Source organism: Coregonus clupeaformis, chromosome 29 (assembly GCF_020615455.1).
Source record: "Coregonus clupeaformis isolate EN_2021a chromosome 29, ASM2061545v1, whole genome shotgun sequence".
In the NCBI taxonomy this organism is placed as follows: domain Eukaryota; kingdom Metazoa; phylum Chordata; class Actinopteri; order Salmoniformes; family Salmonidae; genus Coregonus; species Coregonus clupeaformis.
This window is the reverse complement of record NC_059220.1, coordinates 2,129,957-2,147,573: the sequence shown is the minus strand read 5'-3', so window position 1 is coordinate 2,147,573 and position 17,617 is coordinate 2,129,957. Positions and strand designations below refer to the sequence as shown.

The 17,617-nt window shown below is 43.6% G+C and overlaps 1 protein-coding gene across 1 annotated transcript in view; it reads left to right on the top strand.

Annotated features, from left to right (window-relative positions):
- Positions 1-6,945: 6,945 nt before the first annotated feature.
- Positions 6,946-17,617, top strand: part of trip11 (thyroid hormone receptor interactor 11) — a 79,263-nt gene continuing 68,591 nt past the window's right edge. Inside the window, exons 1-2 of the mRNA XM_041854489.2 lie at positions 6,946-7,591; positions 16,259-16,314. Of these exons, the coding sequence (XP_041710423.2) occupies positions 7,453-7,591; positions 16,259-16,314 (195 nt within the window). The 5' untranslated portion in view covers positions 6,946-7,452. The remainder of the gene's footprint in view (positions 7,592-16,258; positions 16,315-17,617) is intronic.

Here is a 17,617-nt window from a genome sequence, read left to right as displayed (position 1 = left end):
TAAAATAATAGCAAAAATAGGCTTTTAGTTGGCAAATTTGTGGCTTTTGACTCAACCGTCTGAAGTTGGAGCAGAGCCAATCGGAGGACTTGGGCGAGGAGGAAAAATCTCAAGCTCTCGGCTCCAGCTCTTAACCACTAAGCTAACTGCCGCCACAAGGCATGTTGAATGAATGGTAGCGTAGTAGTCTGACCTGATGGATGAGGTCAGGGATGGAGATCTGAAACAAGCTCATCTAGGCCTCGTTCAATTTGTTTCATATTCCAAATAGCCTACAGTAAGCTAGACTAATACATTGCATCCAGTAATTTAATTATTCAGAATATTCTCCACAAACAAAAATGAAGCCAATTTACACTTTCATAAGACTATCCACATAAAGACACCTATTCATTAGAATAATCATTGCCCCTAAATGTAATTTCAAGTGTCACTGAGGCCACCTCAATTTTAATTTAGGATCAAACACAAGACTACATTGTTTGATATAATTTAAGACTCTAGGTTTCAGGAAATGGCAGTTGAAGGTTTACATTTTTTTTTTTTTTTAATCATAATGCTCCAAAAATTCAAAATGCTCCAACTTCCTAAGGGGGAAGTTGACTGACCCCTCCGGACCCCGCATGACAATGACGGCACAAATAGATCTGGGACCAGATGCTAGTTGGAGTAGGGATGGGGCAAGCTGCTGATAATGACTCTCTTGGAGGCTCGTTGGTTCCTTTTCGATTTGTACAGAACTGACATGATGGCTACTCTATGGGACACTGACTGACTTATAATCACCTTTTCCCTGTTATCCCCCTCTAAGGGTTGCGAAATTCATATAACTTTCCCCAAATTCCCAGGTTTTCCAGACATCCTCGTTGGAGGTTTCCTGGAATCAGGTGAATAACCAAGGAGGGAATCAACTAACTGGAATCCTCCAACCAGGATTTCTGGAAAACCTGGGACTTTTTGTGAAAGTTACCAGAATTGGTGCAACCCTACCCAAAGATCCACAGATTATTCACAGTAGAATGGGTTTTTATAGCTATTGTGCAGTCAGACGCTGGTGGGCGGTGCAGTGATGATGGCGTATTCATTAAAGTTATATTAATTTCTCCTCATGCCTTCTCCTGTATGACGTTACCCTCGCTATCTTAAATCTGTTTATTTTCCCCCTTAGAAACGACGTCTCCATCCACAGTTTTTATGCAAGCAAAGCTGTGATGGAAACCTGAAAGTTTCGGTGCGATCTTTTTGTCTGTGTAAAATTAATTACGCGAGAAATTGAAGTGGAAAACGTCTTTTTATGCGCAAATATCGATATAATAACTATCATATCGACGTAAACTTTGAGTCACGCGATGACATGTTGTGTGGTCCTCCCACTACGACTCGGGAAACCATGCAGTTTATTAGGCTACAGATCAAATAAGTTATGATGAACTTCACAGGGTGGTGAAAGGGCCACGGTGATGAGCTTGATGCTCCTTTCCAATAAATATTGAGTCTCTTATTCTGGTGACATGATGATCGACGCTTGACTGCTGTTTGACAAATAGAAATGTGCATATTTTCTTTATGCGGATTCTAGAATATTCACATGAAAATCTGTCTCCAACTGGATGGAAACCTAGCTACTGAGATTGTATTTAAATGTGAAAAGGATTATTTTAATAAACATCAACTCTCAAGATGAAAACGATGTTTTTTGTTTTTGTTTCATTTATCTGTGGATGCATAAATGATTTGCTTCAGTTAAAACACATCACTGCTTTTCTTAGCAGTGCAAACTACCATGCTGTAGAAGAATCATAGTCATAATAATAATAACAATAATAAGTCTCTGGCAGAGTACCAGGACTTCCACTGCCATGTTTACCCAAGTCACATGCATTTGTGTTCTGTATGTGTTGTGAATACCACCCTGTTTTATTAAGCACTTAATTTAAAACCTTTCTTACATGGCGGTGAGGTGCTTTTTTGATGTTTTGGATTTTGAGTTACCCCTGTGTGCATTTTGTTGTGAGTTTAAAATAATGAGAATTGTTGAAAGCCTTTCCCTCTGCTATCACCATCAGCCTGTTTTCAAATGTGTACATGTCTTTGTTTTATTGTACAATGGATGTTTTTGTTTATTGTGGCAACTTCTATAATATGTATACAACTTGTATAGGTTTTGATTGATAATCAAATGATACGTTTTTGATCATCTGAAATATCTCTGGGGCATTTCCTCCTCACTCTGACCAAAAGAAGAACTTGCAGTGAGATGTGTTCCTCTGTAGCTCAATTGGTAGAGCACGGCGCTTGTAACGCCAGGGTAGTGGGTTCGATCCCCGGACCACCCATACGTAAAAATGTATGCACACATGACTGTAAGTCGCTTTGGATAAAAGCGTCTGCTAAAAAAAAATAAAAAAAAAAAAATAATAATTCCTCTTTATACTCAACTGATTTTGAAACTATTGTAGGCCTTCATATACCCTGTCGAACAACGAGAGGTGAGCCCCTGCAAGCACTGACCTGGCCAACTGCATAACCTACCTGGCCAACTGCATAACCTACCTGGCCAACTGCATAATCTACCTGGCCAACTGCATAACCTACCTGGCCAACTGCATAACCTACCTGGCCAACTGCATAATCTACCTGGCCAACTGCATAACCTACCTGGCCAACTGCATAACCTACCTGGCCAACTGCATAACCTACCTGGCCAACTGCATAACCTACCTGGCCAACTGCATAATCTACCTGGCCAACTGCATAACCTACCTGGCCAACTGCATAATCTACCTGGCCAACTGCATAACCTACCTGGCCAACTGCATAACCTACCTGGCCAACTGCATAACCTACCTGGCCAACTGCATAACCTACCTGGCCAACTGCATAACCTACCTGGCCAACTGCATAACCTACCTGGCCAACTGCATAATCTACCTGGCCAACTGCATAACCTACCTGGCCAACTGCATAATCTACCTGGCCAACTGCATAACCTACCTGGGCAACTGCATAACCTACCTGGCCAACTGCATAACCTACCTGGCCAACTGCATAATCTACCTGGCCAACTGCATAATCTACCTGACTCTACCTACACTGCATGACCAAAAGTACACCTGCTCGTCAAACATCTCATTCCAAAATCTTGGGCATTAATATGGAGTTGGTCCCCCCTTTGCTGCTGTAACAGCCTCAACTTTTCTAGGAAGGCTTTCCACTAGATGTTGGAACATTGCTGCGGGGACTTGCTTCCATTCAGCCACAAGCATTAGTGAGGTCGGGCACTGATGTTGGGCAATTAGGCTCGCAGTCAGCGTTCCAATTCATCCCAAAGGTGTTCGATGGGGTTGAGGTCAGGGCACTGTGCAGGCCAGTCAAGTTCTTCCACACCGATCTCGACAAACCATTTCTGTATGGACCTCGCTTTATGCACAGGGGAATTGTCATGCTGAAACAGGAAAGGGCCTTCCCCAAACTGTTTCCACCAAGTTGGAAGCACATAATATTCTAGAATGTCATTGTATGCTGAAGCGTTAAGATTTTCCCTTCACTGAAACTAAGGGGCCTAGTCCCAACCATGAATAACAGCCCCAGGCCATTATTCCTCCTCCACCGAACTTTACAGTTGGCACTATGCATTGGGGCAGGTAGCGTTCTCCTGGCATCCGCCAAACCCAGATTTTTCAGTTGGACTGCCAGACAGTGAAGTGTGATTCATCACTCCAGAGAATGCGTTTCCACTACTCCAGAGTCCAATGGCGGCAAGCTTTACACCACTCCAGCCAACGCTTGGCACTGCACATGGTGATCTTAGGCTTGTGTGCGGCTGCTCAGCCATGGAAACCCATTTCATGAAGCTCCTGACAAACAGTTATTGTGCTGATGTTGCTTGTTTGGAACTCGATAGCGAGTGTTGCAACCGAGGACAGGCGATTTGTACGCGCTTCAGCACTCGGCTGTCCCGTTCTGTGAGCTTGTGTGGCCTACCAGTACGCGGCTGAGCCGTTGTTGCTCCAAGACGTTTCCACTTCACAATAACAGCCCTTACAGTTGACCGGGGCAGCTCTAGCAGGGCAGAAATTTGACGAACTGACTTGTTGTAAAGGTAGCATCCTATGACGGTGCCACGTTGAAAGTCACGGAGCTCTTCAGTAAGGGCCATTCTACTGCCAATGTTTGTCTATGGAGACTGCATGGCTGTCAGCAACGGGTGTTGCTGAAATAGTTGAATCCACTACTTTGAAGGGGTGTCCATATACTTTTATATATATAGTGTATAAAATGTTTCAAAGGATAATATATAGTTGGCTGGGTTTTCCGTGCATCGGCAAGACAGAACAGCTACTTCCGGTAAGACGAGGGGTTGTGGTCTGTCTATTTGTCATTAACATATATATTTGTAAACAACAGCTGGTGCGCGAAATGTAATATTAAAGAAGTGTCAAGGTTTTGCTCGCCTGAGGTAGAGAACCTCATGATAAGCTGTAGACCACACTATTTACCAAGAGAGTTTTCATCTATATTTTTTGTAACTGTCTATTTACCACCACAAACCAATGCTGGCACTAAGACCGCACTCAATGAGCTTTATAAGGCCATAAGCAAACAGGAAAACGCTCATCCAGAGGCAGCACTCCTAGTGGCCGGGTACTTTAATGAAGGGAAACTTAAATCCGTTTTACCTCATTTCTACCAGCATGTTAAATGTGCAACCAGAGGAAAATAAACTCTAGACCACCTTTACTCCACACACAGAGATCCGTACAAAGTTCTCCCTCGCCCTCAATTTGGCAAATCTGCCATTAATCTATTCTCCTGATTCCTGCTTACAATAAAAAACTAAAGCAGGAAGCACCAGTGACTTGGCCAATAAAAAAGTGGTCAGATGATGCAGATGCTAAGCTACAGGACTGTTTTGCTAGCACAGACTGGAATATGTTCCGGGATTCTTCAGATAGCATTGAGGAGTACACCACATCAGTCACTGGCTTCATCAATAAGTGCATTGATGACGTCGTCCCCACAGTGACCCTACGTACAAACCCCAACCAGAAGCCATGGATTACAGGCAACATCCGCACTGAGCTAAAGGGTAGAGCGGCTTGCAAACTATTACTGACTACAAAGGGAAACTCAGTCACGAGCTGTCCAGTGACACCAGCCTACCAGACGAGCTAAATGACTTCTATGCATGCTTCGAGGCAAGCAACACTAAAGCATGAATGAGAGCACCAGCTGTTCCGGACGACTGTGTGATTACGCTCTCCATAGCCGATGTGAGTAATCCTTTAAACAGGTCAACATTCACAGGGCCGCAGGGCCAGACGGATTACCAGGATGTGTACTCAGAGCATGCGCTGACCAACTGGCAGGTGTCTTCACTGACATTTTCAACCTGTCCCTGACCGAGTCTGTGATACCTACATGTTTCAAGCAGACCACCATTTTCCCTGTGCCCAAGAACGCCAAGGTAACCTGCCTAAATGACTACCGACCTGTAGCACTCACGTATGTAGCCATGAAGTGCTTTGAAAGGCTGGTCATGGCTCACATCAACAACATTATCCCAGAAACCTAGTCCCACTCCAATTCGCATACCGCCCCAACAGATCCACAGATGATGCAATCTCTATTGCACTCCACACTGCCCTTTCCCACCTGGACAAAAGGAACACCTATGTGAGAATGCTATTCATTGACTACAGCTCAGCGTTCAACACCATAGTGCCCTCCAAGCTCATCACTAAGCTAAGGACCCTGGGACTAAACACCTCCCTCTGCAACTGGATCCTGGACTTCCTGACGGGCCGCCCCCCAGGTGGTGAGGGTAGGCAACACCTCCGCCACACTGACCCTCAACACGGTGGCCCCTCAGGGGTGCGTGCTTAGTCCCCTCCTGTACTCCCTGTTCACCCACGACTGCATGGCCAAGCACGGCTCCAACACCATCATTAAGTTTGCTGACGACACAACAGTGGTAGGCCTGATCACCGACAACGAAGAGACAGCCAATAGGGAGGAGGTCAGAGACCTGGCAGTGTGGTGCCAGGACAACAACCTCTCCCTCAACTTGATCAAAACAAAGTAGCTGATCGTGGACTACAGGAAAAGGAGTGCCGAGCACGCCCCCATTCACATCGACGGGGCGTAGTGGAGCAGGTTGAGAGCTTCAAGTTCCTTGGTGTCCACTTCACCAACAAACTATCATGGTCCAAACACACCAAGACAGTCGTGAAGAGGGCTCGACAATGCCTATGCCCCCTCAGGAGACTGAAAAGATTTGGCATGGGTCCTCAGATCCTCAAAAAGTTATACAGATACACCATCGAGAGTATCCTGACTGGTTGCATCAACGCCCGGCATCCGACCGCAAGGCGCTACAGAGCGTAGTCCGTACTGCCCAGTACATCACTGGGGCCAAGTTCCCTGACATCCAGGACCTCTATACTAGGCGGTGTCAGAGGAAGGCCCTCAAAATTGTCAAAGACTCCAGCCACCCTAGTCAGACTGTTCTCTATGCTACCGCACGGCAAGCGGTACCGGAGCGCCAAGTCTAGGTCCAAAAGTCTCCTTAACAGCTTCTACTGCCAAGCCATAAGACTGCTGAACAGTTAATCAAATGGCTACCCGGACTATTTGCATTAACCCCCCTGCTGCTGTTACTCGCTGTCTATACATAGTTTGATTTGAATATATTTGAACATTTGATTTGATTTGATCATTGCCTTACAAAAAGGTCATATGAACTTGCAAAAAAATATCATAGGAACATATTGTGGGCGTTTACTTTTGACTGGAATCTATGTATGAAATCTACATTATGGAGAAAAGTGCATTATAATTTCCATGACAGCATTTAATAACAGTGTGGAAAGCATTGCTGTCTTGAATGCGCTCCTAGTGTTGTGTCCCTCCAACATCCCATGATTCCGTGTTGCGGCTGGGCTGTCCACGTCAAGCTCTCTCTGGTGACAGCACAGCACCAAGCTGAGATGGCAGACTTAGTGCGTTGTCTGAACCGGTAAATACGTACACGATAAAGACGACTGATATAATAGACCAGATAATCTTCTCGTTAATGTTATGCGGATCATCCAGTTTCGAGCTTGTTTAGGTTCGTAAATCCACCGGACTAGTCTGACTGCAGTGAGTGACATGTCCTGCTAGCAAGCCTAGGTTAGCATACTAGCTATCCAGCCAACTACAGTAGCTAGCTTGCCAACCAGTTTCACTCTACCAAATTGACAACATCACAAAGGTGACAAAAGCTAGTTTTTTTTTAAAAAGTACAAGAATTCACAAAGAACGTTTCTATGAGTTTTGACAAGAGAGCTGAATTGTATGAGGGTAGGGTCAAAGTCGATCGCCACCTTACCAGCTAGCTAGCCTAACTTCAGCTAGCCAGTGTTCGGCCTGTTTGTTATTGTTTAGCTAACTAGCTAGTTATTCTCGAAGATGTCATCGTGGCTGGGTGGATTGGGCTCCGGCCTGGGCCAGTCTCTCGGCCAGGTCGGAGGAAGCCTCTCCTCATTCACCGGACAAATATCCACCTTCACCAAAGATATGCTTCTGGAAGGAGTTGAAGAAGTCGGAGGTGAGTGAAATCAAATGGCAGAAGCTACCTACGGTAGGTACCCCAGTAACAGCCAGCAGGGCACTCAAGTCAGCAGGAAAGTAATAGCTAGAAGCGGTTTCAGTTCTCTACATCAGTGGCTCTCGCATCTCTCCTCGGGGACCCCCAGCTGTTCCAGGTGTTTAATCTATTCCAGAGTTAGCAGACCTGATTCAACTCGTCAACTAATCCTCAAGCCCTTGACTTGGTGAATCAGCTGAGCTAGTTCAGGGTTACAACAAAACTGAAACCTCTGGGAGAGGAGAGGTTAGAGAACCACTGCGCTACATGCCATGTTGCTGGTTGGTTATTCTATAACCGGACTACAGTATGCCTAATCAAGAGAGCTTTCTATTTGAGCTGTGATCAGATTCCAAGATTGCAATATGAGCATATCATATCAGCACCAACCAAAACATAAACCATGGAGAAAATGCATCTCGGTAGAGGCCTACATTTTAACATGCGAATAGCATTTGATTTCTTATATATATATACAGTGGGGAAAAAAAGTATTTAGTCAACCACCAATTGTGCAAGTTCTCCCACTTAAAAAGATGAGAGAGGCCTGTAATTTTCATCATAGGTACACGTCAACTATGACAGACAAAATGAGAAAAATAAATCCAGAAAATCACATTGTAGGATTTGTAATGAATTTATTTGCAAATTATGGTGGAAAATAAGTATTTGGTCAATAACAAAAGTTTCTCAATACTTTGTTATATACCCTTTGTTGACAATGACACAGGTCAAACGTTTTCTGTAAGTCTTCACAAGGTTTTCACACACTGTTGCTGGTATTTTGGCCCATTCCTCCATGCAGATCTCCTCTAGAGCAGTGATGTTTTGGGGCTGTCGCTGGGCAACACAGACTTTCAACTCCCTCCAAAGATTTTCTATGGGGTTGAGATCTGGAGACTGGCTAGGCCACTCCAGGACCTTGAAATGCTTCTTACGAAGCCACTCCTTCGTTGCCCGGGCGGTGTGTTTGGGATCATTGTCATGCTGAAAGACCCAGCCACGTTTCATCTTCAATGCCCTTGCTGATGGAAGGAGGTTTTCACTCAAAATCTCACGATACATGGCCCCATTCATTCTTTCCTTTTACACGGATCAGTCGTCCTGGTCCCTTTGCAGAAAAACAGCCCCAAAGCATGATGTTTCCACCCCCATGCTTCACAGTAGGTATGGTGTTCTTTGGATGCAACTCAGCATTCTTTGTCCTCCAAACACGACGAGTTGAGTTTTTACCAAAAAGTTATATTTTGGTTTCATCTGACCATATGACATTCTCCCAATCCTCTTCTGGATCATCCAAATGCACTCTAGCAAACTTCAGATGGGCCTGGACAAGCAGGGGGACACGTCTGGCAGTGCAGGATTTGAGTACCTGGCGGCGTAGTGTGTTACTGATGGTAGGCTTTGTTACTTTGGTCCCAGCTCTCTGCAGGTCATTCACTAGGTCCCCCGTGTGGTTCTGGGATTTTTGCTCACCGTTCTTGTGATCATTTTGACCCCACGGGGTGAGATCTTGCGTGGAGCCCCAGATCGAGGGAGATTATCAGTGGTCTTGTATGTCTTCCATTTCCTAATAATTGCTCCCACAGTTGATTTCTTCAAACCAAGCTGCTTACCTATTGCAGATTCAGTCTTCCCAGCCTGGTGCAGGTCTACAATTTTGTTTATGGTGTCCTTTGACAGCTCTTTGGTCTTGGCCATAGTGGAGTTTGGAGTGTGACTGTTTGAGGTTGTGGACAGGTGTCTTTTATACTGATAACAAGTTCAAACAGGTGCCATTAATACAGGTAACGAGTGGAGGACAGAGGAGCCTCTTAAAGAAGAAGTTACAGGTCTGTGAGAGCCAGAAATCTTGCTTGTTTGTTGGTGACCAAATACTTATTTTCCACCATAATTTGCAAATAAATTCATAAAAAATCCTACAATGTGATTTTCTGGATTTTCTTTTCTGAATTTGTCTGTCATAGTTGACGTGTACCTATGATGAAAATTACAGGCCTCTCTCATCTTTTTAAGTGGGAGAACTTGCACAATTGGTGGCTGACTAAATACTTTTTTTCCCCACTGTATATATATATATATATATATATATATGAGAGAGCGAGAGAGAGAACCACAAATACAAATTCCATCTAGACACCGTTGCCCTAGAGCACACAAAAAACTATACATACCTCGGCCTAAACATCAGCGCCACAGGTAACTTCCACAAAGCTGTGAACGATCTGAGAGACAAGGCAAGAAGGGTCTTCTATGCCATCAAAAGGAACATAACATTCGACATACCAATTAGGATCTGGCTAAAAATACTTGAATCAGTTATAGAACCCATTGCCCTTTATGGTTGTGAGCTCTGGGGCCCGCTCACCAACCAAGAATTCACAAAATGGGACAAACACCAAATTGAGACTGCATGCAGAATTCTGCAAAAATATCCTCTGTGTACAACGAAAAACACCAAATAATGCATGCAGAGCAGAATTAGGCCGATACCCGCTAATTATCAAAATTCAGAAAAGAGCCGTTAAATTCTATAACCACTTAAAAGGAAGCGATTCCCAAACCTTCCATAACAAAGCCATCACCTACAGAGAGATGAACCTGGAGAAGAGTCCCCTAAGTAAGCTGGTCCTGGGGCTCTGTTCACAAACACAAACAGACCCCACAGAGCCCCAGGACAACAACAACAACACAATTAGACCCAACCAAATCATGAAAAAACAAAAAGAGAATTACTTGACACATTGGAAAGAATTAACAAAATAAAAGAGCAAAGTAGAATGCTATTTGGCCCTAAACCGAGAGTACACAGTGGCAGAATACCTGACCACTGTGACTGACCCAAACTTAAGGAAAGCTTTGACTATGTACAGACTCAGTGAGCATAGCCTTGCTATTGAGAAAGGCCGCCGTAGGCAGACCTGGCTCTCAAAAGAAGACAGGCTATGTGATTTTTATTTGGATTTCATGTAATGGACATACACAAAATAGTCCAAATTGGTGAAGTGAAATGAAAAAAATAACTTTTTTCAAAAAAATAAATAACAGGAAAGTGGTGCGTGCATATGTATTCACCCCCTTTGCTATGAAGCCCCTAAATAAGATCTGGTGCAACCAATTACCTTCAGAAGTCACATAATTAGTTAAATAAAGTCCACCTGTGTGCAATCTAAGTGTCACATGATCTGAGTGTATATATACACCTGTTCTGAAAGGCCCCAGAGTCTGCAAAGGCCCCAGAGCACCACCAAGCAAGCGGCACCATGAAGACCAAGGAGCTCTCCAAACAGGTCAGGGACAAAGTTGTGGAGAAGTACAGATCATGGTTGGGTTGTAAAAAATATCAGTAACTTTGAACATCCCACGGAGCACCATTAAATCCATTATTAAAAAATGGAAAGCATATGGCACCACAACAAACCTGCCAAGAGAGGGCCTCCCACCAAAACCAGGCAAGGAGGGCATTAATCAGAGAGGCAACAAAGAGACCAAAGATAACCCTGAAGGAGCTGCAAAGCTCCACAGCGGAGATTGGAGTATCTGTCCATAGGACCACTTTAAGCCGTACACTCCACAGAGCTGGGCTTTACGGAATAGTGGCCAGAAAAAAGCCATTGCTTAAAGAAAAAAATAAGCAAACATGTTTGGTGTTCGCCAAAAGCCATGTGGGAGACTCCCCAAACATATGGAAGAAGGTACTCTGGTCAGATGAAACTAAAATTGAGCTTTTGGGCCATCAAGGAAAACGCTATGTCTGGCACAAACGTTGTAGAATAATAGTGAAGACATCAAAACTATGAAATAACACATATGGAATCATGTAGTAACCAAAAAAGTGTTAAACAAATCAAAGTATATTTTATATTTGAGATTCTTCAAATAGCCAGCCTTTGCCTTGATGACAGCTTTGCACACTCTTGGCATTCTCTCAACCAGCTTCATGAGGTAGTCACCTGGAATGCATTTCAATTAACAGGTGTACCTATTTAAAGTTAATTTGTGGGATTTCTTTCCTTCTTAATGTGTTTGAGCCAATCAGTTGTGTTGTGACAAGGTAGGGGGGGTATACAGAAGATAGCCCTATTTGGTAAAAGACCAAGTCCATATTATGGCAAGAACAGCTCAAATAAACAAAGAGAAATGACAGTCCATTATTACTTTAAGACATGAAGGTCAGTCAATTCTTCAAGTGCAGTCGCAAAAACCATCAAGCGCTATAATGAAACTGGCTCTCATGAGGACCGCCACAGGAATGGAAGACCCAGAGTCACCTCTGCTGCAGAGGATAAGTTCATTAGAGTTACCAGCCTCAGAAATTACAGCCCAAATAAATGCTTCAGAGTTCAAGTAACAGACACATCTCAACATCAACTCTTCAGAGGAGACTGTGTGAATCAGGCCTTCATGGTCGAATTGCTACAAAGAAACCACTACTAAAGAACACCAATAAGAAGAAGAGACTACCTTGGGCCAAGAAACACGAGCAATGGACATTAGACCGGTGGAAATTTGTCCTTTTGGTCTGGAGTACAAATTGGAGATTTTTGGTTCCAACCGCCGTTTCTTTGTGAGACGCGGTGTGGGTGAATGCATGATCTCCGCATGTGTATTTCCCACCGTAAAGCATGGAGGAGGAGGTGTTATGGTGTGGGGGTGCTTTGCTGGTGACACTGTGATTTATTTAGAATTCAAGGCACTCTTAACCTGCATGGCTACCACAGCATTCTGCAGCGATACGCCATCCCATCTGGTTTGGGCTTAGTGGGACTATCATTTGTTTTTCAACAGGACAATGACCCAACACACCTCCAGGCTGTGTAAGGGGTATTTTACCAAGAAGGAGAGTGATGGAGTGCTGCATCAGATGACCTGGCCTCCACAATTCCCTGACCTCAACCAAATTGAGATGGTTTGGGATGAGTCGGACGGCAGAGTGAAGGAAAAGCAGCCAACAAGTGCTCACAATATGTGGGAACTCCTTCAAGACTGTTGGAAAAGCATTCCAGGTGAAGCTGGTTGAGAGAATGCCAAGAGTGTGCAAAGTTGTCAAGGCAAAGGGTGGCTATTTTGAAGAATCTCAAATATAAAATATATTTAGATTTGTTTAACACTTTTTTGGTTACTACATGATTCCATATGTGTTATTTCATAGTGTGGATGTCTTCACTATTATTCTACAATGTATAAAATAGTAAAAATAAAGAAAAACCCTGGAATGAGTAGGTGTGTCCAAACTTTTGACTGTGTGAATCAGGCCTTCATGGTCGAATTGCTGCAAAGAAACCACTACTAAAAGGACAGCCGTTTTTTTCCAAGAGATTTCTGTCTCCATACTTTAGTGTGTGGACGCTTTCATTAGTCCACTAATGTTGTCAAGAAAGAGTGCTGCTGCCATAAGTAAACCAGGTTTGACTGATAAACTGACAGACAGACAGACAGAGAGACAGACAGACAGACAGACAGACAGGAACCACAGAGAACTTTGATCACTACATTCCAACAGACACATACTGTACGCAAAGCAAGATTAGGCATGACTGATGTCAGTAGCTCAGGGAGGGCTGTTTCAGTTCTGACATCAATGCACAGCCTACAGTACATTTTTAAATTAAATAAGTATATTACGTAACTATTGAGAACTTAGGCTAATTGGACTGAGATTAGTTAGAAAATCTATTTTTGTTTGTGGGATCGTGTAGAGAGTGCTGGTGAAGGCATGTTTGTTTTGTCATGTGAATTACTTTTAAGCAGATCTCTTTATATGTGTCACATGTAGTTGACAACCCTGGTAGAGCCTCATAGCTGCCGGATAAATGAAATACCTCATCTCCTTCCAGACAATATCAGATTCCCTCGGAATGACAGTAGCCTATTTGAAAGGCACAGAAATCAATATTATATCAGTGTTTCCGGCCGTAACGGCAGTAAATGAAGATAGTTGCTAAGCGAAGATGCATATCTGGTGAGTAATTAACACATTTAGACATTATAACGCTTGCAGAGCTGTCTAATGGGAGTTTAATCTAGGTTCAGGACTGTTGATGCCACCATGGACTGTAAGCTAGGTTCAGGACTGTTACTGCCACCATGGACTGTAAGCTAGGTTCAGGACTGTTACTGCCACCATGGACTGTAAGCTAGGTTCAGGACTGTTACTGCCACCATGGACTGTAAGCTAGGTTCAGAACTGTTACTGCCACCATGGACTGTAAGCTAGGTTCAGGACTGTTACTGCCACCATGGACTGTAAGCTAGGTTCAGGACTGTTACTGCCACCATGGACTGTAAGCTAGGTTCAGGACTGTTACTTGTTCTCCCCACTGTATGAAATGATGCTTCAAATGAAAACCGAGATGACTGCGTTTAAAATATCAACAGTAGGCTATAGGCCTATTTTAAATCATATTGAAATACATTTCATGTTCAATCAATGGAGTTATATTTTGCTACCTGTAGGCTACTGTCTGTAATTTGTCTCAATATATTTCATGATGTGTAGCCTAACGTGTGCGTAATGATGTGCCAAATCAGGGATTTTTATGAATTTTATTTGGGCGTAAGGCATTAGAATAAGCCGCCTCAATATTTGCATCGGTACGTGGTAATATCTCTCTAGGAGCTGATCCGTCCTCAGTATTGGTAAATAATTATAATGTTAAGGAACGATTTGAATGGAGAAAGCTGCTCCGAGAGCAGCGCTCCCTTTCTTTCGAGCCTAGCAGTATCGACACTTGCTCCAACTACGCACTTAGCAACCGTTCTCTCTTCGTGTGTGGTGTTTGGTGAAAAGCGTGTTACATCTTCGGCCGTTGTAGGAAAGATGCGGGCGGCAGGTAGCTTAGTGGGTAAGAGCGTTGTGCCAGTAACCGAAAGGTCGCTGGTTCTAATCCCCGAGCCGACTAGGTGAAAAATCTGTCGATGTGCCCTTAAGCAAGGCACTTAACCCTAATTGCTCCTGTAAGTCGCTCTGGATAAGAGCGTCTGCTAAATGACTAAAATGTAAAAAATTTAATGTAATGTTAAAAACACTCGTTAAGTTCCATCGCTATCGGGAAACCGGGCCCTGGTAAGTAGGGAAGGAGCATGCAGCTTATATGGGGATTACAAGGGGTGAAGAAGGGAGAGGAGGGGTGATTAGGGAGTGGGAACAGGGGAGTGGGAACAGGTGTGGGGGAACAGGAGTGTGGGAACAGGGGAGTGGGAACAGGTGTGGGAACAGGAGTGTGTTGCCTAGGGTATTTGGAAGAAATTGGAGTCCTGTAAGGGGTGCCATGACCCTAAACAACACTCCAAGATGATTGGCTAATGAACCTATAGACTGATAAGCATGACTGTGAAATGTATTTACATCGGCTGATATATTTGCAATGGGATTGTTTTTTTTCTCCCGGACAATTTTGCCAGCAACTATTTTATTTATCAGCTTTTCATTTTTTTTATAGGCCAAAAGCCGGCAATTACCGGCTAACAGCAACCCTGTATTATACGACAGTAGATACAATTACCGGCTAACGGCAACCCTGTATTATAGGACAGTAGGTACAATTACCGGCTAACGGCAACCCTGTATTATACGACAGTAGATACAATTACCGGCTAACGGCAACCCTGTATTATAGGACAGTAGGTACAATTACCGGCTAACGGCAACCCTGTATTATAGGACAGTAGGTACAATTACCGGCTAACGGCAACCCTGTATTATAGGACAGTAGGTACAATTACCGGCTAACGGCAACCCTGTATTATACGACAGTAGATACAATTACCGGCTAACGGCAACCCTGTATTATAGGACAGTAGGTACAATTACCGGCTAACGGCAACCCTGTATTATAGGACAGTAGGTACAATTACCGGCTAACGGCAACCCTGTATTATAGGACCGTAGATACAATTACCGGCTAACGGCAACCCTGTATTATAGGACAGTAGGTACAATTACCGGCTAACGGCAACCCTGTATTATAGGACAGTAGGTACAATTACCGGCTAACGGCAACCCTGTATTATAGGACAGTAGGTACAATTACCGCTAACGGCAACCCTGTATTATAGGACAGTAGGTACAATTACCAGCTAACGGCAACCCTGTATTATAGGACAGTAGGTACAATTACCGGCTAACGGCAACCCTGTATTATAGGACAGTAGGTACAATTACCGGCTAACGGCAACCCTGTATTATAGGACAGTAGGTACAATTACCGGCTAACGGCAACCCTGTATTATAGGACAGTAGGTACAATTACCGGCAACCCTGTATTATAGGACAGTAGGTACAATTACCGGCTAACGGCAACCCTGTATTATAGGACAGTAGGTACAATTACCGGCTAACGGCAACCCTGTATTATAGGACCGTAGATACAATTACCGGCTAACGGCAACCCTGTATTATAGGACCGTAGATACAATTACCGGCTAACGGCAACCCTGTATTATACGACAGTAGGTAAAATTACCGGCTAACAGCAACCCTGTATTATAGGACAGGACACACCCTGTAGAAATAAAGAGTGTTGAAGTAAAACTTGATTGGCTTATTTTTTACATGTGGCACATGGGTGCATGGCTGTGAATGGTATTCTACTTGTTATTACACAGTATTTCATACTTTTCTTTCAGATGCTTCCACTGAGCTGCTGGCGTCCAGTTCTAAGCTGGAGCAAGTGGAGGCTGAGGTACGAGGGTTCTCACCATCATAGGGCCGGTTTCCCGGACTCAGACTAAGCCTAGTCTTGGACTAAACAGCTATTTTAATTCAGATTCTCCATTGAGTTCTGCTTTTATGTCCAGGACTAGATTTAATCTGTGTCTGTGAAACCAGTCCTAAAAGTATAGATTTCTAACAGATTCCCTGTGCGTTCATTGTTCATCTGATTCTGATAATTGTGTTTGTGCTCACTCCTGTTTCTCTCCGTGTTGCAGTACAAGCATTTCAATCTCTGCTTTCTCTGTGTTGCAGTACAAGCCTTTAAATCTCTGCTTTCCTTGTGTTGCAGTACAAGCATTTAAATCTCTGCTTTCCTTGTGTTGCAGTACAAGCATTTAAATCTGTGCTTTCTCTGTGTTGCAGTACAAGCCTTTAAATCTCTGCTTTCCTTGTGTTGCAGTACAAGCATTTAAATCTGTGCTTTCTCTGTGTTGCAGTACAAGCATTTAAATCTGTGCTTTCTCTGTGTTGCAGTACAAGCCTTTAAATCTCTGCTTTCTCTGTGTTGCAGTACAAGCCTTTAAATCTGTGCTTTCTCTGTGTTGCAGTACAAGTCTTTAAATCTCTGCTTTCTCTGTGTTGCAGTACAAGCCTTTAAATCTGTGCTTTCTCTGTGTTGCAGTACAAGCCTTTAAATCTGTGCTTTCTCTGTGTTGCAGTACAAGCATTTAAATCTGTGCTTTCTCTGTGTTGCAGTACAAGCTTTTAAATGTGTGCTTTCTCTGTGTTGCAGTACAAGCCTTTAAATCTCTGCTTTCTCTGTGTTGCAGTACAAGCATTTAAATCTGTGCTTTCTCTGTGTTGCAGTACAAGCATTTAAATCTGTGCTTTCTCTGTGTTGCAGTACAAGCCTTTAAATCTCTGCTTTCTCTGTGTTGCAGTATGATTGTATAAAGCTGTGTTCTCTCTGTGTTGCAGTATGATTGTATAAAGCTGTGTTCTCTCTGTGTTGCAGTATGAGTGTATATAGCTGTGTTCTCTCTGTGTTGCAGTATGATTGTATAAAGCTGTGTTCTCTCTGTGTTGCAGTATGATTGTATAAAGCTGTGTTCTCTCTGTGTTGCAGTATGAGTGTTTTAAGGGTAAAACAAATATATTTTTTGCAAACGTCAAGGAGTAGGGCATTCAGAGTCTGATGGTAATTTGTGATGTCAACGGCCTCCCCCCTTGCTTGAAGAACAAAAGAGGAACCCCCCCCCCCCATGTCATGTTACACCTGGACCACCTATTGAGATGTGCCCGTTTGTTAAGTAAATCAGGTTATTAAATGA